Consider the following 24,079-nt stretch of genomic DNA (forward strand, 5'->3'; position numbering starts at 1 on the left):
GACTTAAACATCCAAGTCTGAATTAATCAACCTTGACCTCCTCTGTAGCCCCTGGGGAGGAACAGGAACGTTCAAAGAATCATTCATCTTAGCCTTAGACATCGGAAGACTTGCCATCTGAAGATGCTTATTGCTGTCCAGTGATTAAAAAAATGTGAAGCTGGTGGATTTGGATTTGCTGTTTAACTTCTAAATGTCTATACTATGGGCCGGTGAATCTCACCCAAGTTGCCCCAAATGAACCATTTCTGCACTGAAAGTGGGGAAAAAACAGGGCAATACAAATTAAACAACAGATCTTAAATTTAGCACAACAGGGAAAATCCTGAATTTCCTCAAAACAGAAGTTGTTGGTGGGAGTGACTTTGTTTCTGACCTGCCTGGAGAGGTGCACACTATGACACAAAAAGAGTTTAGATTCAGGCTTTTATTGGCAGCTGGTTCTTAGTTTAAAATCACCGATGAACTACTGAACAAAAGGACTGCAGTGAGGGTAAAGGCCAAGTCTTGTTGGATAATGCATGTGTCCTTCCCCAGAGCAAAAACTTGCAGGTGATGGAATAATCTCCTGTAAGCCTTCAGTGGAGGAAAGTCATATTTCTTAAGTTAATTAAAACTTGGCTGAACAAAGCACAGTAAAGCATATTATACAGAACAACCTGGTACTGACCTAGGTGGCTTAGGTATTTTCTGTCTCCGCCATCTAGGGCAGAATGAAATATCAGCCATACAAACCCTGTGACAATTTGACACCAGTAAAAAAATAGGGGAGAAAAATGTGAGTAAAGATTCAGGTGCAATAACTTACCCAGTTGTGCGTAAGGGGAACGTATGGCTCCTGCAGTAATTGAGATTCATGCCCTCACCGTAATTACGTCTTCCGCAGCCCGCGATGCTCGCCGTCCTGCGCTGGCAGCGTCGGCTGATGCGGTGCCAGGGAGGGTGGGCGATGGGGTCACCCATCAGCTCCGTCCTTCAGGTCAGTTCAGAGCTTAAGCTTAGAGAACATGAATCTGAAAATAAGGGAAAATACCACTTTGTACAGCAGACGCTGCAGGACCTGCTTCTTCCAGGAATTTTTTTAAGGCTTCGAGGCATAGCAAAAATTTGTAACGTGCCAGAACAATTAGCCTATGGACTAGTAACACGAGGTTATGATTTCCACAGGAGAAAAGGTGAGGGTGGACATGTAGTCCAAGCCTGGTAGGTAAACAGTGCAGATTTAAGCCGTTAAAAATGAAGCATGGTCTTGAACAAGTGCCCGAGCAATTAGTATGCTGGGTGGGCGAGCGGTGTAAAAAGAGGCTTCAAAAAATGAGCGAAGACCAGTTTAAGTCCCATATAAGTAATAGGGATGTGTCAGTATACATTTGGGAAGGCTCGGGGGAGGCATTAACCAAAGCGTAATCAAACTCGAACTAACGGGGAATGAGTTGGCAGCGCTAAAGAGCCTCCGTATTTCACTGCTGCGTTCCCTGGAGATGCTCCTGGTTTTCTGCATGTCCTCCATGCCGGGGAAGCTCGTTAGCGGCGGCCTCTGCCCCATCTCTTCTACGATGGTGTGAGGCTGGGTCTTACCATGGGGGAGAGGCCCGTGAAGCCAGATGATCGGAGAGGCAGGTACTGGTTTCAGCTTTTCAGGATGGCTGGCAGGAAATAAAGAGGCCAACGTGAAATAATTTTTTGTCTGTAAACACTGGGGGAGATTTTCTGGAGGAAGAATTGTTTTGTACTCTTCTCTTTTTTTTGTTGTTTTTTGGACAGGACCTCTACACCAGTTGAATTTCCTTTAATATAGCCCAAAAGGCAAAGTGGACGTTTTTGCCAGGTTAAGAGTAAAGAGCAGAAAATACAAAATAATAACTCATGCATTGGAAGCATAATTAAGGTGAAGTAATATTTGCATTTATTTTTTAGTATCTCAGCAGTGCAGGAGGCTCAGGATTCGCGTGGGAGGTGGTTACAGCTTATGGGGCCGTTGCTTGTGTCCTGCCTCGAAACTGTCCCTGCTCCGTCAGAAAAGACATCCGATCGGCCCGGGACTGGATGGTTACCCATGGTTTTTTTACAAGCAAAAACTTGTTTTGCCCAGGAGAACAGTTTACTTCTGAGATCTTCAGATAGAGACATCTTTGATTGTTGTTAAAAAAAGAAACTAGGCTGAGTTGTTATAACCTTAAATGTTTTCTCTGGGGTGATGTAACTATAAAATGAAGGCAATGAAGAGTAATCTCACTCTGGAGTATTTGAAAAATTATCCTACGTAGCATGTGTATATTGTTAGGAGCTTTATGGGTGTGCTGTATAATGGCTGAAGTCACTGCCCGGGCAGTGGTGTGCTGGAAAGGGTAGAAGCAGACAATGCGAAAGAGTGAAGAGTGTCCTCTCCAGAGAGTTTATTTATTTTGAAAGTACAGCTTAAGTTCTGCTGTCATTATTCAAGACTGCATGACCATAATATATATTTTAAGGGCAGAGCTGAATTCTGTTTTTATATCCATCCTTAGGAAAAAAATATATATCATTATGGTATGCAAGCTGGATGCATTTCATGTTGTAAAACAATTGAACAACAACAGAAACGCTGCCATCTGAGATCATTTTTTCAATTCCAAACTCTTGTCTTCCTAACCCCTGCTCCAGTTATAAAATGGGTAATGGACTAAATTTGAATCCTGCTGTAAATCTCAATGCGAACTTCCGAAGCATCGGTTTCCATTGCTGCAGCTGAGGTTTGAAGCTGATGTTGAAGCTTTTATGACTGTCTTCTATAGATAAAATGTACTTGCCTGGTGCAGCAAAGATCCTGCCTCCCCCTGAAAATGAGAGTAGATGCATTTTCAGAAGCTGAATCTCAACTTCTGCATTGCAAAACCAAAACATTCCAGGGAAAGATTTATTTTCGTTTGTTATTGATGACCTTCTTGTATGCACTCCTGGCTCTGATTCAATTTGCTACTCATGGGCTGTCAGAACATCAATAATTTGTGAGAAAAAACAATGCAAACCAAGCTAGATCATTGCATATATTTTTAAATGATATCATTGCTGTAGCGGTTTTGTACTTGTGGTTGGAATGACACATTCATTATAACCACCTATTTTGAGTTGTGTATAAAATTACTTTGGGGCTGAAATTTCTCTTGCCTAGCTCAGGCCTGGAGAATTGAATTATTTTCAATGGAAAGTGACAAACAAGCTGCTGTATTCTGAAGTGAAGAAAGTAATTCCTTGTTTAGAACCAAAATTATGGTCTTTTTTTGAATGAGACAGAAAAAACAACTTTACTTTTTACCTTTAGGCGGGTCATACGTTAAGGTTTGAATGAAAGTGCTCGTAATTATTCTTGTAGGTGTTAATCAGGATGGTACTAGGGTCTGTACAAGAAGGTATTAAAGAACTGCCTTTATTCCATGTCCTCTATTCCTGTTCCTTGAAATATTACCATTTTCAATTATTAAGTTTTGGCAATTAGCAAGTAACAGACTAAACATAGGAAGTCATTATGACCAGAAGCCAACACTCTCATTTCTTGTGGGCTATAAACAAAAACCTCTGAACAACCCCAGCCTTGCCTCCACCGCTAACTTTCCTGATCACTTTTTAAAATTAATCTTTTGTCCCTTGAAGAGGTTTTGGGGTACCAACCAGTCAAAGGGCTTAGAACAATTTCTGCCTTTAAGGGTGGCAGTTTGAGGACTGGGATATTTCTGCTGAAGTAAAATGTCATTGCCATCTGCTTCTGGGGATGAGACAGGGCTGTGCCCTTGGTGACATTTTAAATTATAAGACGTGTTTGTTCCTTCTCTTGAAAGCAAAATGTTTGGTGATGCACATAGTTGTAACACTCGTCTCTTGCTTTCTAGACCAGGCTGAGAAACTTTAGCAAAGAACAGAAATCGATTCAAACAATTGGAGTTTCTTTTAGTTTAAAATTTCCTCAAGCTTTTTTCTGGTAAAATAACCCCATGTCACCTTCCACAATACTGCCTGCAGCGTGTGATGGGAAGGGCAGTTCTCTGAGCACACCTACACAAATAACACACCCAGCACGAGTCCTAGGGATGCCAGTGGGAGGTTTTGCCTTGCTTTCCATGGATTCGGGAAAGAGCCTTCCCTTCAGGTGAGCGTACAAGGGGGGTAATGTGGGGCTGAGAGCACTCAGTGCCCCTGGAAATCAAGGTTTTCTTTTTTTGTTACCTAAAAGCGCACGTGAATTTGAAAATATTTGCCTGAATCTTTGTGTATATCACAAGTATTTCTACTTTTCCACTTGGGACAATAATATGACTTTCCTTTCACAAAGTACTTTCAGGAAAAAAACCAGGGGCAAGACTACTTTTGGATTATTGAGCAAAAAACCCTTAACAATAAGCCAGAAAAACTGTTCTTTCAGTTATTTAAATTGATAGATTTCTGATAAGACTTTCTCTACAGCTGTAAATTAGACATTGTGCTCCATATTTAAGGAGTGTATCTTTTCTCTAGCATAGAAAAACATGTGTATTTTGTTATAAATAGCCCGCGTAGTGGAGGGGAGGTGAAAGTCGGAGAGCAGCAGAGCAGTGCCATCCCCTCGTGGCACGGTGTGCTCCCGGAGGAGGTGGTCCTCTGACGTGAGAGCATATTGTAATATGTGTGCATGGAGAGAGGAGAGTTAATGTTGCTCTGGGAAATGCTACTCCGGATTTCGGAGCTTTTCTGTAATAAAAATACTGCTTTAATGTGTATTTAAAGAAATACAACCTATGCTGTACGCAGTTATGGAAGGTGTAAGATGCGCATAACTCGGCAGAAGTGGGCTCAGCAGTTTTCAGTCGCTGTTTTTAGATGCAGGCACTCCACAAGTGCTGCTCGTCTTGAGATGAAACTGGCCGCTTCCCTTCTCTTCCAGGAAGAGTGGGTTTCCCCAATTTCTATATCAGGGGGTGCAAAAAAATGACCCACCCTGCTGAGCCCCAGGCCCATCCCCTGGAGCAAACTGCGGGAAGCATAGGACCACACCAAGAGAAGTGCTGTCCTTTGAAGGACACAACCAGAGGGGTTCCTTAGAAAGACACCGATGAGGAGACATCACTCTTTTGGTCTTATGGAGGGGGAAAAACGTTCTTACGTGACAGTTTTGATCTTTTTTTTTGCTGTAGGAAACGTGCAACCCATAGCGCTGGTAAAAGGAAGGGCAGCCAGAAGGACCTGAGACCCCCGGATCTGTGGATACACCACGAGGAGATGGAAATGAAGAACATCGAGAAGCCAACAGGCTCGGATCCCGCGGGAAGGGACTCACCGATGCAGAGCTGTCAGGATATCACCCCCGTCAGCCACAGCCAGTCGGAAACGCAGCTGGGCAGCAAGAGCACCCCGCAGCCCGGTGAGGGGCTCCGAGGGCAGGAGAGACAGGAATTGCTTGGGTTTCACTTGGAGATTTGGAGAAATGGGAATCATAGAGTCATAGTATGGTTTGGGTTGGAAGGGACCTTTGAAGGTCATCTAGTCCAACCCCATTCCATATACTCCTTTTTTTTTTTTCTCCATCACCAGCATATAAATTTTCTTTAAATTAATTTGATATTGGTGGTTAGTGACCTTAGCCCAGCACGTGGAGTCTCTAGCAGAGGGCAAAACCTTGCAAGATCCAGGAGGAGATTGGGAGAATTGCCAGCTCTGCTATGGGTGCTGGGAGAGACGTTCCTAGATGATTTTTGCAGTGGTTTCAGACTAGGGGAAAAGCCATCGGTTTTGATTTTTACACCATTCTGATTTTTTAACTTCAGGAATTCAACTGGAAGTCAAATGTTGTTAAATTTGCATACCGTGCTAAGAAAAACAGGGAGGAAAAAGGGGGCATGGAGAAATAAGTGGGGGAAAAAAAGAAATGGAAAATGGAGCAAAGAGAGAACATGATCAGGAAGAAGGTCAGCAGCATCACCAGGAGCAGAATTTGGACCAGGGAGACTGAGATATGAAGAAAGAAATTCTGTAAGAAAAATGTGGTTTCAGCAAGGTTTCTCCCCCTTTTTTAACCTTAGTGCACACAGCACACCCCAGGTTTCACTTTAGCTGATAACATTTTTTTCCACCATAATAATAGAAAGTCTTGAGAGAGGCAGGTGGTGTGTACAGAGGGGGACGGAGGGCGAAACACAGCACGGAAGTTGAAAGCACAAACGTATTTGTCTTGAGTTCATCGTGAACACATTGCTTGTGGGTGACAGAGTGAAATAATTCCAGAATATCGGTTGGGGCTGTAAATAATGAAGGTGACTTTTTCAGATACCTCTGCTGTTTTTATCCCTTTTCCATAGCTCTTGTTCTTGCAGGGAAAGAAAAATTAAGAAGGAACAGTTTTCAATTTTCTAAATGGATCAAATTTTCTTTCTCTGACATTGTATTTTGGGCTGATAGTTTACTATTTAGAAGATAATTGTGACAATGATTTCTGTTGTTTTAAACGCAAAGGTCCATGTTATATTAGACATTGGGAAAACATAACCAGAAGATTCCCTTTGCCTAAACAGTTATTGCTGATGATCAGGAGAGCTGATCCAGGGCCCACAAAGGTCAGTGGGAGAGCTCCTTTGATTGCAATAGGCTTGCGAGCGAGTGCATGGTAGGAAGTCATCACAGCATATGAGCAAGTTAATGACAAAGGCCGGGCTAGGTATTTTATGTGTAAATGCCTTGGACCGTAAATAAACGCCTTTATCTTTCTTCCCTTGTAATACACAGTTCAGTAATATTGTCCCTGGCTTTTCACTAGCAATTAGGTCTCTGAATGGCCATCAATAGAAGACTTGGCATTTTGGTCCTGCAATTCAGAGAAGAGTGATTTGGAAAAAAAAAAAGAAAGTCTTTTCATGCAAATCTTTTTTTCCTTCTTTTTCAAGGAATATATTTTCACTTGGGAACATCAGAGATGAATAGTCTGAGTGGGTATTAAGCTTACCTGTATGACAGTATTAAACTAATTTAATCCATGATTTATTAAAATAGCAAAAGTAACATAAATATAAGGTTCATGTGAGACAAGGTATGAAGAGAGAAATACAGCTTTTATTTCATTGCAATTCACTCCACTAAACATCCAGTTCCAAGCACACTTTCCTTCTGACAAGTGTATTCTCTAGAATCTTTGAATACTTCAAATATCCTATACTAATGTGACTAAGTTAGAGCATCCATATTTCAGTGGCTAAACAGAGAGTTTAATATATATAGCTGCTGAGACAGTTTTGGGTTGGATTGGACATCAGGCAGCGTATCTCAGCTCTCTGATCTAGGTAGATGTGCTAGTTGTGATCCAGGACCAAAGAAGGGGAAGATCCAGGCACATCTTCAACTTGCCATGGTTGCTGTAGGAAAAACAAGATGCACAGGCTGGAAGAGCCACCGTGAATTACCAGACAATCAGGACATAGGACTTTGTGGTATCTCACAAGGAAGGTCATTTTCATCCTTCAGATGTATTTCAAAGACCAGTTCTTGGCTGCCAGGTTTTGTGGGTACCTGAATTTATGCAGCCTTTTTCTGCTCTTGATATTTTAATTTTAAAGTATGTTTATAACAGGGAAGTTACAAGAAAAATGTCACATTTTTATGAAGTGCATGGGGTTTTCAAGATAATTTCAGAGTCAAAGGGAACATGCTATCTTAATTCTCTTACAGAAAAATGCAATTCTATTCAGAGAAGGCAGCCAAAATAGTCTGTGCAGCTCTTTGCAGGTGGTGACATTTAATGATCGGTTAAAACCACAGAATTCTAAAAAAAACCTATCAGTCTTTCTGCTGGATATAAAGTGAAGAGAAACATTCATTTACAGCATTTTCAGCTGAGCTATTGTGTTGTTTTTCTGTAGGGCCTGAGACAGAAGATGTCGGCAGCAGCATGTCCACGTTGGAGCGGTCGCTTGCTGCCCGCAGAGCCACCCGTGCCAAGCTCATGATCCCCATGGATTCACAACCAAACAACCCTCGTGAGTACCGGGACCTTCCCCAAACCCCCTTCTGCACCCCACGAGCTGTGCTCACCCGTCTGAACATCTCGTACGATCTTTCAAATACGATCTAGTTATGCCTCATAAAGTTAAATAGCATTAGCAATGTTTTCTTCATCTAAAAAAACACCAAAACCATAAAAGGCCCTGGAAGTTTGCCAGGGCTTCACAACGCATCAGTGGAAAAACTATGGAGAGAATTCAGAAATCATACTTCTGCTAGACTCAGCCCAGGTTAAGCCTAAAGAGTCATCGTGTCTATTCCTACCAGGTGGATAGCGATGGATAAATCCCTCTGTCTCCCTACTATAAAACTTGAAAAACAGGGGTAAGAGTTCAAGCTGCCAGAGCAGAAGGCTTTGCAATACAGAGATGTAAATTGTGATGATATTGTTACTAGCAATAATTATAACCAGCTGGACATTATTGCAGTTTCTGCTATATTTTCTTTTGTCTGTAGTAGTTGGCCATGCCCCTATATGCATTTTTAATATGGAGCAGCTCTCTTATAAAGCCAAGTAAATGAGGAGAAAAGATATTTTTAATAGGTGTTCAATTTTAGTGACCACAGAGCGTTTATCATTGAACAAATTTCATAGATGAAGTGAATCTTTTTCAAAGCAGCAAAGTGCACAAGGAAGGCAGGGAGGCTGGAGAGCGTTAGGTTCTCCCATCCTGCAGAACTGATTAAAATTTCTGAAGTGACCTTGTTTCACATCTGAGCAAAGGAAAGGGCTAAGTGAGAGCCTGCAGGCACCGGAGAGAGGGTTTGGCACTGATCAAGTCCCCGGTGGAGCGTGAGGCTTTGGGTCTCCACCTTTCCTCTGAGCAGCCCTGTGATCAATCTCTTGGTAGCTCTCAGCTTTTAGCTAGAAGTTCTACCTTTGACCTCACAAAATAGATCCGATCAAAAATCTATAGGAATTGGTACATCTGTGTAAGTAGTCGGACTTAAGAAAAATGAACATATACTGACAGAAATCCATTTCATCTTTCCAGCTCTGGCAGTTAAATGTAAGTGCCTATTTGTAGGTTTGTGGAAGGGCACATCATAAATGATATATTAAAAAAAAAAAAAAAAAGGAGGAACTGAGTGAAGGAGAGGAGAGGGAATAACCTACCATGGCTTTGTGCAGTGAATCACTTAGGAGGAGCTAGCATTGGTTCCCTTAATTTGTGTTCGTTATGCGTGCAATTCAGGTCCTGCAGCTCAGCCTCAGTACCCAGCCCTTATGAGGATAAACCGGAGGTGCCCAGGGAGAGATTGAATTCCAGTTCTTCACGCCTTGGGCTGGATATATCACCACATTTCAGCCTCCACCCTCTTTATGATCTGGAAGAAAGATCTCTGGGTTGAGGCGGAGAAAGCTCTTACACCACCTGGTCGTGTCCTGGGAAATATTCCTGTCTTGTAACCACACTAACCTCACAATCAGGCAATTTGCCCTTTTTTTCAGTGGGATTCCTGCTGGGTTGGCCTGGGTTGAAGGAGGGCAGCAGTCCAAGAAAAGGGATAGACTTGGAGTGGTGTAAGCAAACTCAGAACCAAATCAATTGTAATTACGATGGGTCAATAGCAATGGTAGTTAAGTAAAAGTCAAGTCAACATTGTTCTACCTACAGCTTAGAGATAAAAGTGCTCTTAAACATATTTAGTTTTTTCAGTCAAATGATGCATTTTGAGGAATGATGTCATCTTTTCTATTTATTTATATTTTCAACAGTATCAATCTAATCTACAGTGACAGCATATTATGATTGTTTGCAAAGAATTAAACTCGGATTTATAAAAGTCTTATTTGTGCATTTGTGCAGGCTGAGTTACGCTGAATATAGGGGTTTTTTTCCCCAGAAGGTAAAATTGAGGCTTTGTCAGATTAGATGCTTTAATTTATTTCTCTCTGTTTGCTTGATACTGAAAGAAATTGTCAGCAGTGAGCGATTAAATAGATTGAAGAAGCAACATCGTAATTCTGAAGTAAAAACCACATACTCTTAATTGTTAAATACCAAATCTGGAAGTATTCACGCTCATCTCAATAATCAGTATTTGCAGTCTGTGAGAGCAAATATACTCCATAATGCGCTTTTGCTTACTGAAGTGGAAGGAGCATAAACCAGATAAATTTGATAAGGTTTTAGTGATATCTTTGATGGCTCTAATGCTACTGAAATACAGACAGGCACAAATACCAAGGCTGTTGTATGGAGAGGAGTATTTACAGAGAAAAATAATTGAGAAAGTCTTTGCAGGGTATCACAATCAAGTATTGCACCTGTAATTCCCCTGTTTTTGTTTTTGTAATCTTTACTTATGGAAGATGAAAATAAAATGCTGACGAGTACATCAGTTTGGAGAAAGATTTCTGCTGTGTTTTGTGGGGAGGTTTTTTTTCTGTGTGCGCCCCTCCCTAAAATTGCAGAAAATCCCAACAGTTCTTTTTTTCAGGGAACTAGGAACATGTCGACTCAGTTGCTTTGGCAGCCTCTGGGGTGCTTGAATACAATTCAAACTGTCCTACTTTGTCATTTCTGTGAGCTGTTCTCGGGTGCTGCCTTTTTTATGTGATACACTACATTTTAAATGTAGAACAGTGCTTAGGTAGCTCCATGATTTGGTCAGGGAATTTCTGTTTTCAGTGTCTTAGTATATCAATATTAAGTGCAAATTCAATTGCTGACAGGCTATGGCAGAACAGATTTGTTGTCATATCTGCTTGAAATTGCAGAGATTTATTGAAAATGTTTGATGTTACCTTTTCTCCAGCTTCTCTACAATAGAGTACTGCAATGAATAGTAATCCTGTCTTATTTTAAAAATTAAAGTGCTAGGTATCTGCACCCTCAAAAGAAATGAAGGAATGGACTTTGAAAAACAAGTTGTTCTTTAATAGGATTCAATAAAGAGTGATATTTTTCACTGTAGCAGCCACGTTATAAATATTGTCAATAAAAATGTCTTATACAGACAAAATGAAATGTCTGAATAGTAGAAATTCTCTTCTAAGAGTGGGTGAGTTGAACCCAGACAACTCTGAAGCTCAAATCACCCAGGTTAGCATGGCTTCACGAGTTTTCTTCATCTCCCCACTTGTCCATCACCTCTGGAAGTGCAGCCTTGTCTCGCTGAAAGCCCTGTGCTTAAAAACACCCTCGTAAAACCTTGGCACCTTCACGGCTTCTTGCGTGACCTTGGGCAGGTAGCCCAATTCGCCACTCTGCCTAATGGATGTTGCAGGAGCTAGAAGTAATTGTAATGACTGTCTTGAAGTTTACAGCATTGTTTATAATTCATGTGTAATAGATGCTAGATAAGCCAAACCTTATCAGCAACGAGCCAAAAATCTCTGCTTATTGTTTAGCTGGGCAAAACTTTAATGAGAGTTTCCAAGTTTTTCCTAAAAGCTACAGAGAAAGCTATGATTTGTATAGCATTATTATCACCCACTCTTCAAGCATGGACCGTTGAAAATAAAGGAGACGTGAGGGAGGAGTTGCAGGAGCCCACACTCCTCCAGAGCAGGGGCTGAGGGCAGCAGGCTCTCCTGAGGCATCAGAAAAGGCACTGGGGACCTGTGTGTGCTTAGACAACTGAAATAAGCCCTTAAATTGCCTGCTCCATTCCTTCTCGCTTATTTGTCAAGGGATATAAAGCACCCCTCAAAATGTGGCTGAATAGCTGGAACACAGACAAAAAGCTACTTAATTTTACAGATAAGTAATTGCAGACTGCACTTGCAATTATCCAGTGTATACCAGAGAGGCATGTTTCTGTATACAGAGGTGGCTTCTGTGGGCAGAGGCATGTTTTATACCAAGAATTTGGGTACTTTGCTTTGGAAATGTGGTTGTTTCTGGTTCCCTACTGACCCTCTAAGGGCTTTTTTTTTAAATTTTCCAAAAGCACTCATGTAATCTCTCTCTCCTGCTTTCCTTTTAGCTGTGGTCAGTGCTATTCCGGTGCCAACACTAGAAAGTGCCCAGTACCCCGGGATCCTGCCGTCCCCGACCTGCGGATACCCGCACCCACAGTTCACCCTCCGGCCGGTGCCGTTCCCGACCCTCTCGGTGGACAGGACCTTTGGAGCTGGAAGAAGTCAGTACAGTGTTTTTCTTCTGCTCTTTGCTGTTAAAGTGCTTGGAAATAAGTTGCTTTTTGTCATTGGGATGTATAAGCTGTAGCAAATGCAAATCTTGCTGCTTTGCTTTTTGGGAGCCAGGATAAGTCCAGTCGGGTAACAGCAACGGGCTGCGGGCTGCCTTTTCTCCAGCAGCAGCTCCAGTTGCAATTTCCAGTCTGTACTGAACACCCTAAAAGTGAAAAGTCGCTGCCTCTCTAATCCAATCCTGTCTTTTCTGCAGGTTTGTCAGTCATTTCACTGTACTTATAATTTCCTTTGCTTTATTCATAAGGTTATTCCCAGAAAAATGCGGTCTTCAGGAGCTCTTCTTCATCCCAAGGCAGAATCTAGCATCATCGCTCATTAAAATCATCCCTGATAGCACTTATACAACCTCTCCACACAGTGTCTTCCCAGGCTTAGCTGCCCTCACTGTTAGAAACTTTTTCTTTAATATCTAACTTGCTAAAATTTAAGCCAATTGTTTCTTGATTCTGTTATAGCGGGCATAAAGAACAGTTTGTCTTCTTCCTTTTGCAGATCCTTTTATACACGTGAATACTGTTATCCCATCTCACATCACTCATCTCTCGAGTGAGCTCTGTATTCACATTTGCTCCTCTGCAGTAATAATTTGTGGTTTGTGTGTTCCCGTAACTATTCTTCACCTTATCGTGATGCGGGGAAAGCGCACGCATGCGGCGCGAGCCCCCAGCCTCACCTTCGCAACTGCCTTGTGAGCCTCTGCCGCACCGGCAGCCATCTGTTCTTTGTTCAAGCCTAACGAGCGTGCTCTGGCATATTAATTATAGTTGGAGGGCTGATACTTTCTTATAATTTTCCCTTAACTCTACTGCATATCAAGTCTGAATTATTGACAGATGAATGTCAATCTGTTACACGTGTTTTTTTTCACATCACAGAGAGTCTGTGCTGCTGGTCCATGGGGAACTCATCCTGAGATGACTGATTTTTTTCCTCCTATTTGATTGTTGCTTTCAGTCAGTTCAGACAGGTCCTTGGGGACGGGTGATTGAAATCCAGTGGTGGGATTGTAGGTAAAAGGTGGGTTCAGGTGTCCTAGTCATCATCCTAATGCCATTCCCCCTCTCTTCAGCGTGATCGCCAAGGTCTTTTCCAAGCTAGATGGGAATTTCCTCCGAAGGGCCTCGCTGGCGTAATCAGGTTTTGGTCTGCTGCTTAAATTAATACCAAACCCACCACAAATGCAATGCACGGAAACAAAGTAGATTCATTTTCTTGCTTGACATACATTCGATGTTGGGGAATAAAAATAAAATTAACCACCCTTTGCCTGATCATGGAAATGGAAGAAAAAGAATTGAAGCCTGAATTGTTTGCTCAGCTGCCATCATCTCGACCTGCTCACAAAGGACCTGAGCATCTTCCGTCCTCAGATCCAAAGCGGTGGCTGGGACACGATTGCTGAGGGGTACGTTAGGTGCAACCCCCAAAATCACACATCCCTGGTGTGTTCAGCTTCTGCCTGAACCAGCCACTAGATTTACACATGCAGTAGTCTGGAGAGGAGATTTTCAAAAAGAGGAACGTCTTTGAAGTCCTGTTGGATCCAGTGGCAGTTCCTGGAGGAAGGTCCGTATAGAAAGGTGTGGGTTTGCCCGAGTCTTTCAAGTGCGGCATGCTTGAGAGTTAAAGATTGCTAATACACAAAAGTTCCCTGCAAGAAGCTTGAATACAGAACAGCTTTAATTATTCACGAGACCTGATGGGCGTCGAAAAAACTCATGAAGTGACAATTTCAGATAATTTGGGCAATTTCCCATTAAATAATTCAAAAGCGGTAGACATAGCCTTGTTTGGATAATGGCTAGTTCAGATTATTGAGGTCTAGGTAATCAAGACTGTGTGGTATTTAAAAAATTATCTAAGCCCGTTACAGTGTGCAATGACAACCTGTTACAGCCATTGCAGTTGTGCTCTCTGGTGAAGGCTATCGGCTTCCAAAGCTCCCGGATCATGGAGGATACCTCCAAATGAAATATTCTCTTCCTTCACTGTGCCTTACGTTTTCACCACCACGGCAACAAAGACAAGGACGTGGAAATAGCATTTGTTTGTTTTCCAGTGACACTTGACACTGTCACAACCAGCCGCGCAGTTCACTGGGTTTATGTAATGGCAGCGTTCGTTACTTTTCAGTTGGAGGAGGGATGAAGGGATCTAAAAGTCTATTTCTATATGACGCCTGAAGCTTTCCTCAGCAAACGCCAGCGCCGATGCTGTCATCCCATCTGGAAGAGTGGTCAATCTCCAGCGCATCCGACTGAAAAGCAGCGGCTTCGTTTGCGGCTCACCTCCCGCTGCCTCACCGACCACCTCGCTGCAGCACCGAATGGGGATAGATCAACGGAATTACTCTAATGCTTTGAGTTTGTTTATTTTTTGGCCATTTTCTTAATATGATCATGCGGTTGAGAGCAACTAGCAGTTAAAGAGACTATAGAGACGATACATAAAGCTTTTTTTGTGTGTTTTACCCCTCAGTGAAAAATTCACTTGATACTTGACCGATTGCAGCTGTGTCTCAAAAAGAAATACCCAGCAATAATTCCTCGGAGAGAGAGCCTACCTGTGGTACTGCATGACCGAGCACCCTATTGATCAAGATGTAGCAATGCCTGAATAAATCATATGCCACGCCATTAGCGAAGGTGTTGCTCGGCATCCTGCCGTACAGACAATGCTTGAACACCTTTTGCTGTTTCTGAAGGCCTTTTTCATTGACCCAAAGATTTGAGTGCTGCAACATATCTTTAGGACAAATGTTCTACTGAAGAGGAAACTAAAAAAAAAAAATGGAAAGGAGAGTCAGGCCCCAGCTAGAGCTTGAATAATAAGCTGTCTTGCTTGTTTGACTATCGCTGATGATGCTACCAGGCATAAAATACAATTGCTAAATATCAGGTTTTTCCAGACAGAAAACATCTCTGAGCCATAATAAAGTGACTGTCATCGGGTCAGCGATCCTTCCCACAGCTTGCCTTCTCCTCCAGGCTCCTCCAGATCTCTGTCACACCTGCTGATCACAATTCTATCCAGACAGGTAGGAGAAGGTGGTGACATGCCTAGTTTGCCATGTGTTACAGGAGGAAGAAGATGCTTTTTTTTTTTTTTTTTTTCCTGTGCCACAACTATTGGAGATGCTGAGCCATCACGGTCTCCAGTGGGGAAAGAAGAGAGCTGGAAGAAAGCATCTCCCACTGGGGAGGTACCGAGGTGGCCCCATCCCCACTCTGGTCAGCATAAACAGACTGCATTCTGGTCCTGTCCTGATCGCGCTTTTACAGGAGGCAGAGTACTTTGCTTCAGGCTAACCCTAAAGACTACAACTGGTCTAACAGCAGTATTTTTAGAGGGAGCTATTCATCAGTATAATTGCCCTCCTAATCCATATGATGAAAACTTGGAGATGTTCAGAAAGTATGGTTTTTTAAGAACAAAGATAACTTATTTTCTCGTATTAAAAAGAAAGATTGAAAATTCTGTAAACCAGAACAGTAAAACAACAATGATGTTACTAGCTTAAGATAGCCATAGAAAAGTATTATGGAATAGAGGGAACTCTACTTAACATTGATCTGCTAAAGTGAGATGCCCTAAAGCAAATATTTCCTGAGCACATTTCCTCTTGGAGCTGGCTTTCTGGCTGTGAACAGTCAGCTCTGCAGTGAGCTCACCCAGCTGGGAAGCTTAAATCCCTTCTACCATAGAAGCTGCATTCTGGACTTGGTGGAAATGGTCGTTTTTATTCAACAGTCCGGTTTGGGTTCAGCAGGGGTTGCAACATCTCACAGAAGTGGGGTGAGAGCTGTACTGGAGTTGTGGGTAAGGTCCTGCTTAGCCCCTCACTTGCTTTGCTTTCCTCTAGAAAGTGAATCGTCAGCAAAGCAATTTGTTTTTTTCAGTACATAATTCTTTGGATTTAGCCACATATGATTTAAAAATGGTTCTGCTATCTTCCCATGATTCAGCTTTAGATTAGCAATTTTTTAAAAGCATTCCTCAAAAGTATTCTTTGGGATGTACCTAAAATTGCATGAGAGTAGTAACCTGACAATAAACATGCTAAAAAAAATTACTGCTTGTGCTGTAATAACATCCAAAGATCCCAACAGGAGCGAGGCCCTGGTTTGTCAGCATTATACAGGTATATAGTCTTAGTCACATGACATTTACAACCTGTATAAGTTCAAAAATACACAGAAAGTCATTAGCAGGTATGGAATAAAGTTCAGTCATTTTAAGTCCCCATCTACCGTCACATACTTTGAATTGTTACTACCTTTTGTTTTCAATCTGTATTGATTTTTTTCATTACCTCAGACTGTGGCAGAGCCAGTAGCTACAAATCCAAGAGGGGCTGTTTCCAGTGTTATTTCTTAATACAAGATATACAATGTAAAAATATGTTCAGAGACCTATGTTCATTAAACTGGTTAACAGCATTGTACCAACCAACAGTTATGCAAAAGCAAAGGGAAGATCAAAAGACTTTGCATCAGATATTTATTCTTCGGCTTGGTGAGCAGTGTCCATGGCTATTGGAGTTCAAAGCAAGCTTATTCTCAATGTTCCTCACATATAAAATGAATGCAAACAGGGCTTTATCCAACGTTTCTCCAAAGTAATGAGACGATAATTGGTTTTACTGGGCTTTAGAAGAGATCTTCATGTATAGCATAATATTTTCTTTACTCTGGCAAAATATTTTACTACGTTCAAGAGCAAAAATCACAACAGGAATGCAGCATGGTATTATCTGCTTCATCTTAAAGGTCAATTGGGTGTCAACTTTCCGTAAAAAAACAAGATAATAATTGGATCAGTAGAAATACTTAGAATTCTTGGGCACTTCTGTTGAGGTGTATGAAGGCAAATATCTGGCTGCTAGGCAGCGGATTGATGTAGGTGATGTAGGCAGCAGTAGCGATGTGCTCATCTTCATCCATCCTTCAAATAAACAATCCATCCTCTCTTCCTGCAGGGACTTGAGTGAATTGCAGATTGATGGTTCTCATTATGTTTGCAAGCATGCACATCTTATTTTAGAAAAAAGTCTTCTCAAGCATGAAGCACCTTTGTTAGACCACTTACCTTCCATATTTAAATCCCACCTCTACCTTCTTATTTTAATAGAGTCATCACACCTTTCTCTTCAGTAATAGCTGGAGGATAAGCTGAAATCTTTTATGCAATAATGGTTATGTAGGTCTCCAGATTTTACAACTAAATCTTTAAGATAAAACATACCCATAGAGTAAAGCAGTAATTTAATAGCCTTTTAATGCACAGGCTGTTGTGCTGATGCTGGCTGATAAAGCTTTGTTATCTGAGAGCAGAGAATACCAAGCAGGTATTTGATGGTGAGTAGCAGTAAGTGTCTGGTCTACTTGTTTCTCCAAACAGGACAAGAGCCTCCCAGAAGAGGTGTCCTTAAGGCCACAATGAAAAGCATTGGGCTCCATCGGAAGTTCAGACTTTGATGAACATGTTGAAAGACATTTTGAGGCTAAGAGCATAGATAGGCAAAAGGCTTTATTTTTACTTTAAGCAAAGACCTCGCCAAGGATTTGCTCCAAAAAGCATCGTAACCTCTGATGTGTACCTCTGTGAGACTCACATGCTATTTTGCGTCTTCCTTGACTGGGGCAGAGTGAAGGGAGAGAAGAGCCCAATGCCCATGGTAGCCTGGAGCACCAACGCGTTGTGACACCTTCTTGAATGTGTGGGCAGTGAGTAAGGGCAGAATGAGCTAAACTATCATTCCTGCTCTACCCTGTTAAAAATAACCTCAGTACCTCTGGCTTCCTTAAGGAGAATTTGAGTCCTCGGAGAAGAAAAGAGAGGGGTCTGCTGGGCAAGGAAGGAAATGGAGAAGCAGAGCTAGGGCGATGGCATGATAATGCAAAGGGCCTTGAAGGTGAAAACAAGGGAGATGAGCCACAGATGAGCGAACTTTTACAAACCGTAGATGATTTTGACCTCGGTCAGATCCTGTAGTTGGGTTCCTATCCGTGGTGTTCAGTTTTGCCAGGGATGTCTGTGATATTGCCATAGGAACAAGCAATGGGGCTGTGGAAATGAGGAGAAATCCTCATTTCCATTTTTCAGAATTGTTTTGCCACTGAGTAGGTTGCAATTACTTATATACTTTGACATTAATTATTATAAAATGCCTTGAGATTTGACTTGGCTGTGTAATTGCATGTTATTTGCACAATGAGTTCTGGTTGTTGCAGCAGGCTTTGAAAGAAACCAGATCCTCTGGAGCTTTTTGGGTCCCAGTATAATAACTAATTCTGATAGCTATGTGTCAGGAAGGTTGTTTTCTTTGGAAAAAGGTTGAGCTTTTCCTAGATTTCTGGTTTGTGCCACAAGCTGCATGATTAACTGTTGTGCTGTGAGCCGTCCCGGCCGGCATGGGTACTGTGGAGACACCGGACAACACAAACACGCTCAAATTAAAGGAGTTCCTGTTGTGATCGGGCTCTTCACTAACCAGTTTGCTTCCTTTGCTTGCAAATAACGTCAGGCCCTGAGGGCACTCTCACCAAGAGGAGAGCTTTCTCCAGTGCTGCTCCTCGGGGCAGCGGGGCAGGAGCTGGAAGAGGGGCCAGGAGAAGCCGTGGACCCAAGCTCCGGGGAAGCCTCAACAGCGCTCGTGGTGCAGGATTTGGAAAAGAAGATAAGAGATGGTGTTTCCAGTTCAATTCGCTTATTCTTCTCCTGCAGTAGGAACAAAATTGAAGTGGCAGGCTCTTTCCCGTGGCATGGGGAAATGAGCTTCTTGCTGCCATCCGTAAAGCACCACAGCAGACTTACACTTACCAGTCCTTGTAATTAATTCTTAACTAGTTTGGCTTGTCATGGTAGGCATAGTGGTCAGGAAGAGATTTTAAAGATTTTTTTATTCCAGTTACAGTTCCCTTACAAGGAAATAATGTTTTCTTTGGAATTCTTTCTTCTGTCTATTTTCTTAAACTTCTTGAAGTCCGAATAACGCGGTACGGTATTGTGTCCTGGTGTAAATGGCAGCAGTGAGCTTGTCTTCATGACCAAGAGTCAGTGTTAGGTAAAGAGCAGTGCCGTAAATCTGGGCAATGCCATCAGGACGTGTGAGCGTGCATCCTGCCTCTTGCTGTCGTCTGCTATCCCTCCTCCTGCGCAACATCTACCACACTGTACGCACTCCATAGAAGATACTCTGATTTTAGACTACACAGAAGATTTTGCATCTAATTTGTTTCAAGAGAACTCAGTTCACAAATCAGCTTTTTTGGCATTCACAGTACTGGAGGTGTTAGACAACACTGTGGACCGTACACATCCTGAAAACTCTTATACAACCATAATCATATTGCAATTCATAGTTTGGGTACAATATGGGTTTCTAGAAGGCTGCAGAAATAAAGGGCTTTTCTCTCTGTTTCAACCTTTGTTTTCATTAGTACTTCAGCTGTTTGCTTCTGTTTTCTGGCATGGAAAGTCCATGACAGAGGTTGGTACTGGAAGCTTCTTTTAAGAAACACTGCAGAACATAGGGAAGCTGTCTTTTATATTTAGAAGGTTGACATGCAACATTTAAATCTCTAAAGAATTGACTTTGCATATAGGCTAATAAAACAGCAACCTATTGCTTTAGCACACTAAATGTTACAGCTGTCTCAAGAAAAACAGTATTGGTGATTGGTTATGTGGAAATTAATTAAGTTCTTTCTTTGTCTCCAGCTTTTCTCCACTACGACTAGAACACTACCGTCATGCTGAACATAACAAGTTTCCATAGTCGTAGCTTGTTTCAATCTCCACATGATGTATTCATGTGTTTATTGATTTTTAGTATTTAAAAGCACATAGAGAGGAAAGCTAGAGAGAAGGAGATATCATGCTTGGTTTTTTGTTTTGTTTTTTTTTTAAAGGAAGATGTTTTGAGCTTCAAATGGCACACGACCACTCTGAGGAACATCTGGTTTTTAATTCATCTGCCAATAACTCTTGATGGAACTGTTTACGCATTTCCTGCACCTTCTTGAAGGGCGGAGGCTAATGCTGCCCCTTCTGTTGAAAACGACCATTAAAGTAGGAAATGAGACATAAAAAATACATCAATAATAGTCCTTTGGTTTTTCTTTTTTCTTTTTTTTTTTTGACTGTTCTCTCGCAGCTGTTAACGAAGGACCAGCACCACAGCAGCCGTCCTTGCTACCGCAGACGCAGCCTGAGCACTCCAACAACGAGGATGCCCCGAGCAGAACCATCCCCACCGCCTGCGTCCGCCCTACGCACCCTCTCCGCAGCTTTGCCAACCCCTTGCTACCTCCGCCCATGAGTGCAATAGAACCGAAAGTCCCTTACACACCACTTCTGTCTCAAACAGGTAAGAGTGACGGGGGGAAAGTCTCCGGTACCACTCATCTGAACCCCTGACTTTCAGTTCGTGAGAAAATAGAGCACAAGACTGTCCCGTACCCTGAAAAATTATCCGTAAGAGCTCACAGAATGGGAAGCGGGTATATAGTTTTACAATAATAATCCAGTATTTCATTCTGGCAATCTGGAATAAAAATTCAGAACAAGGCAATAGCTTAAAATCAGAGTTAACAAGTAAGTGATAAAAATGAATTAAATGAGATGCCAAATTAATCACTTGGTCTTGTTTCCAGTCTCCTGTTATGCTACAGTAACTTGAACCAGTGCCAAATGCTTGACTCTTGTTTCAAGGCTTGCCTTTCTGATAATGAAAGAACTATTTATGTATGCTGGAAAAGAACTGACTGCAATCCACTCCAGTGTGCAAACTACTTAAAAATTAAATAGCAAGCGTGCAAGGAACAGAAAGAAATTTATTATATATATTAAAAAAAAAAAAGGTTTTAGCATAGTGCCACTATTGAACGAAGCTGTGGGCTGGTTTCAGGTTTAGATTAAATGGCTGCGTATGGCTGCAGTGAAACACTCAGTCATGGGTGGGAGGCATGGCAGAGCAAGAGGGAACGGTGCCTCTCCAGCTCGTTTCTGGGTTTGTTCCCAGAGCAGCACGATTTCTAGAGAGCTGTTTTAAAAATTCACCCTTGGATCAAGTGAGAACATTTGTGTGATGTATCTGGTATTTGCTTTATTTGTAAAGTAGGCCCAGTACTAGAATTGTTCTTCACGTGAACCGGTATAATTTGAGTAACACTATTTGCCTTGGTAACCCTAACTATGAGAGCTATTAAGGAGAAAAAAATAAAAAGGGGGTTGCAGACTGGTATCTCATTTTAACTGTTTGCCCTGCTCCTTTAGCTTGGATAATCTCCAGTTTGGCTCAGGCAACCTTTGAGATTTCAGCTTTACTCTTTTCTATTCTAATACTGCTTTTCGAGCATAGCTTTCTTGCCATACAGCATATGTTAGGTCGAGGTTTGCAATAAGCAAGCTACCAAAACATCTCTGCATTTTTACTGGAAGCACCTGCTATCCATCAGCAAGTAATCCAGTTTCTGACAGCAGACAGAAGTAGATAAATCCTTAGTTATTGGAGAACTGCTTTTGCCAAATAGTGCTGCTGAATTATTTTTTATATATAACAGAGTCCATTCATCTTTATGCAGTACTGCATTTTACTTTATGAGGATCCAATTCTACTTGTCTTACTCTAGTGAGTAAGCCCGATTACCTCGAAAGGACTATTTGTTCTCTAAGTCAATCAGAGTTTACATTTTAACCATTATAACTGGGAGGCGAGGTGAAGAGAGAGGAAGTCGGGGCATGTTACTTATCTTCATAAAGAATCCCGTCATCCTGAAAAACAAAATTGCCTTTTTTTTCAGTAAGTAATCTCATATAAGCAGGCGCAATGTTTCCTACAAACAGTGTGTAGAACTTTGTTATTAGGCAAAATTAAGAACTGAAAGTTTATGGCAATAATCTGCCATAAAGCAATGGAAATAAAGCAAATGCTAAAGCAATGAAAAAATCTGTTTTTCTGGACTCTGTCACATAGAAAAACCATGTTGCTGGGTTATATATGGCATTCAAACTATTGTATTCACTGTTATACTGAAACCACAATTTTTACTTTTTAGACTCCCGTATAACTTCATTTCTGATCTGCCTCCAGCTATTTTGTGGTGTTGGGGGCTATTTATTTCTCTCTATGTATGGTTTCTCTTGCTTTTCTCAATGTACTTGTCCTCAGAGTCATTAGCCAGACTGATGTTGTCTCCTTTACCAATTTCTTGTAGAAAGGTTTCCGTTGTAATTGTTAACTTCTATTTGTGCCTCTGGGCGGTGGGGCGTGCAGAACTGATCCTGGTCCTGCACATGATCCCTCAAAACTAGGTTTCTCTTTCAGTACCCACTCCCAAATCCCACTCCTTTGGAATCCAGATCTCTCTTCTTTTCACTTAAAATGGGAGTGGAGAGAGCAAGCACTGAAGAAGAGAAGTCAAGAAAAGCACTTCATTTCACCAGCAATTCTGAGTGTTTAATCCTACCCGTGAGCACGATATCATCTCAGCCATAGTTAGATACCCACGCAAGGGAAACTTTGAAGACATTTGTGACTTGACAAAGCTTGTGATGTATTTCTGTGCTTGAACAAACCTCCTAGAAAAGACGACGGCCACGTCCCTGCACAGTCTCTCCTCCCTAGTCCCCACTGCACAGCAAGGGTGGCCGAGCTCTCTGCAGGCCAGCTGGGACGATTCCCTTACGGACCACGTCTGCTCGTCACACCCCACTTAGGGACATCTCAGGTTTAAAAGGCTCTTAGCAAAAATCCCACGCTGGAATACCGGTTACTTTCCTTAACCTGATAGAGAGAATTACTTGATTTTTCATTACATTTTTCTCAAACTCAAGACATTGTTGCATGTCCTGTGTAATAAAGTAATAGGGCAATAAATAGTGGACTCATCATCACTTAAACCAATTAAACTACTCTTTGCTTTGCTGTCCTGTTTTTTAAATGCATGTCAATCAGCTGTCTTATCCCTTCAGACAATACATAAATAATGGAACAATCCTGCAGAATTCAGAAGGGGAGAAAGCAGAGAACTGCAGAGATTGATCCAGAGATTTCCAGCAAAGAGTTTAAAAAGCAGGAACCTGAAGTTCAGTGGAGATTTCCCTTGAAATCCCTTCATTGCTGGTTGGCAGCCTCTCCTCCCTCCAGCCCTGTGAGGTTTATATCTCCTTTTAAAGAGAAATGGCAGGCAGTCATGTCCTCCGGTCCTCAACCAGCCCCACCGCCCGCCCTGCAGCCAGCAGCGTGCTGAAGCTCCAGATGTATTTGTATATTTAGATTATAGTCCTGGAGCTGATGTCCAACACTGGCCCTTGTGCAATATTAGTATCGAAATTAATTTTTGGATCTTGCCCAGAAAATAGATGAGCACAGGGCTTTTTCTTGGCTTTGATTGACCTGATGCTAAAAGGAGGTGTCTCCTCTAATATTTTATCTATTCAGTATATCTCTGTAGTGGCATTATAATTAGCTGTTAAACTCTATCATATGGTTCATAAAAAAGACATACAGAGATTATTACTCAGTTGTGGGGGATTTTGCCATGAGGATATGAATAAATATCAAAAAGGCTGTGCTCCTGGTTTGGGGTCATGACATCAGCCTAATCCAGAGCTAAATCTGCCATTTTTCTTCTTTTTTTTTTGCTTGAGCCTAGTAAATCTGAACTCTTCCTATTAAGCCCTTCCCATTGATATTTTATAGGAGATCTCACCTTTTCATCACTGCTTTGTGATCGAGCACTGGAGGTTCCTAATACTTATTCTGAAGGCGTAAGAATCACTCCATGGTATTTCCAGTCCCCACTGTGGCTGCACTTGCTCCTCTTTGCAAATCATACACATAGGCATATAAGTGATTTGACTTAGTCCCCTTTCAGGTTAAATAGAAAATGTTTGATGGAGTGTTGAGCT

General features: G+C 41.8%; 1 protein-coding gene across 1 annotated transcript in view; it reads left to right on the top strand.

Moving 5' to 3' along the window:
- The window catches only part of DCC (DCC netrin 1 receptor), a 570,508-nt gene that overhangs the window by 534,667 nt on the left and 11,762 nt on the right, over positions 1-24,079 (top strand). The window contains exons 24-27 of the mRNA XM_010583034.1: positions 5,145-5,371; positions 7,857-7,973; positions 11,935-12,099; positions 20,322-20,534. Coding sequence (XP_010581336.1) covers positions 5,145-5,371; positions 7,857-7,973; positions 11,935-12,099; positions 20,322-20,534 — 722 coding nt within the window. The remainder of the gene's footprint in view (positions 1-5,144; positions 5,372-7,856; positions 7,974-11,934; positions 12,100-20,321; positions 20,535-24,079) is intronic.

This window comes from Haliaeetus leucocephalus, unplaced genomic scaffold (genome assembly GCF_000737465.1).
Source record: "Haliaeetus leucocephalus isolate CR32 unplaced genomic scaffold, Haliaeetus_leucocephalus-4.0 Scaffold866, whole genome shotgun sequence".
In the NCBI taxonomy this organism is placed as follows: Eukaryota; Metazoa; Chordata; class Aves; order Accipitriformes; family Accipitridae; genus Haliaeetus; species Haliaeetus leucocephalus.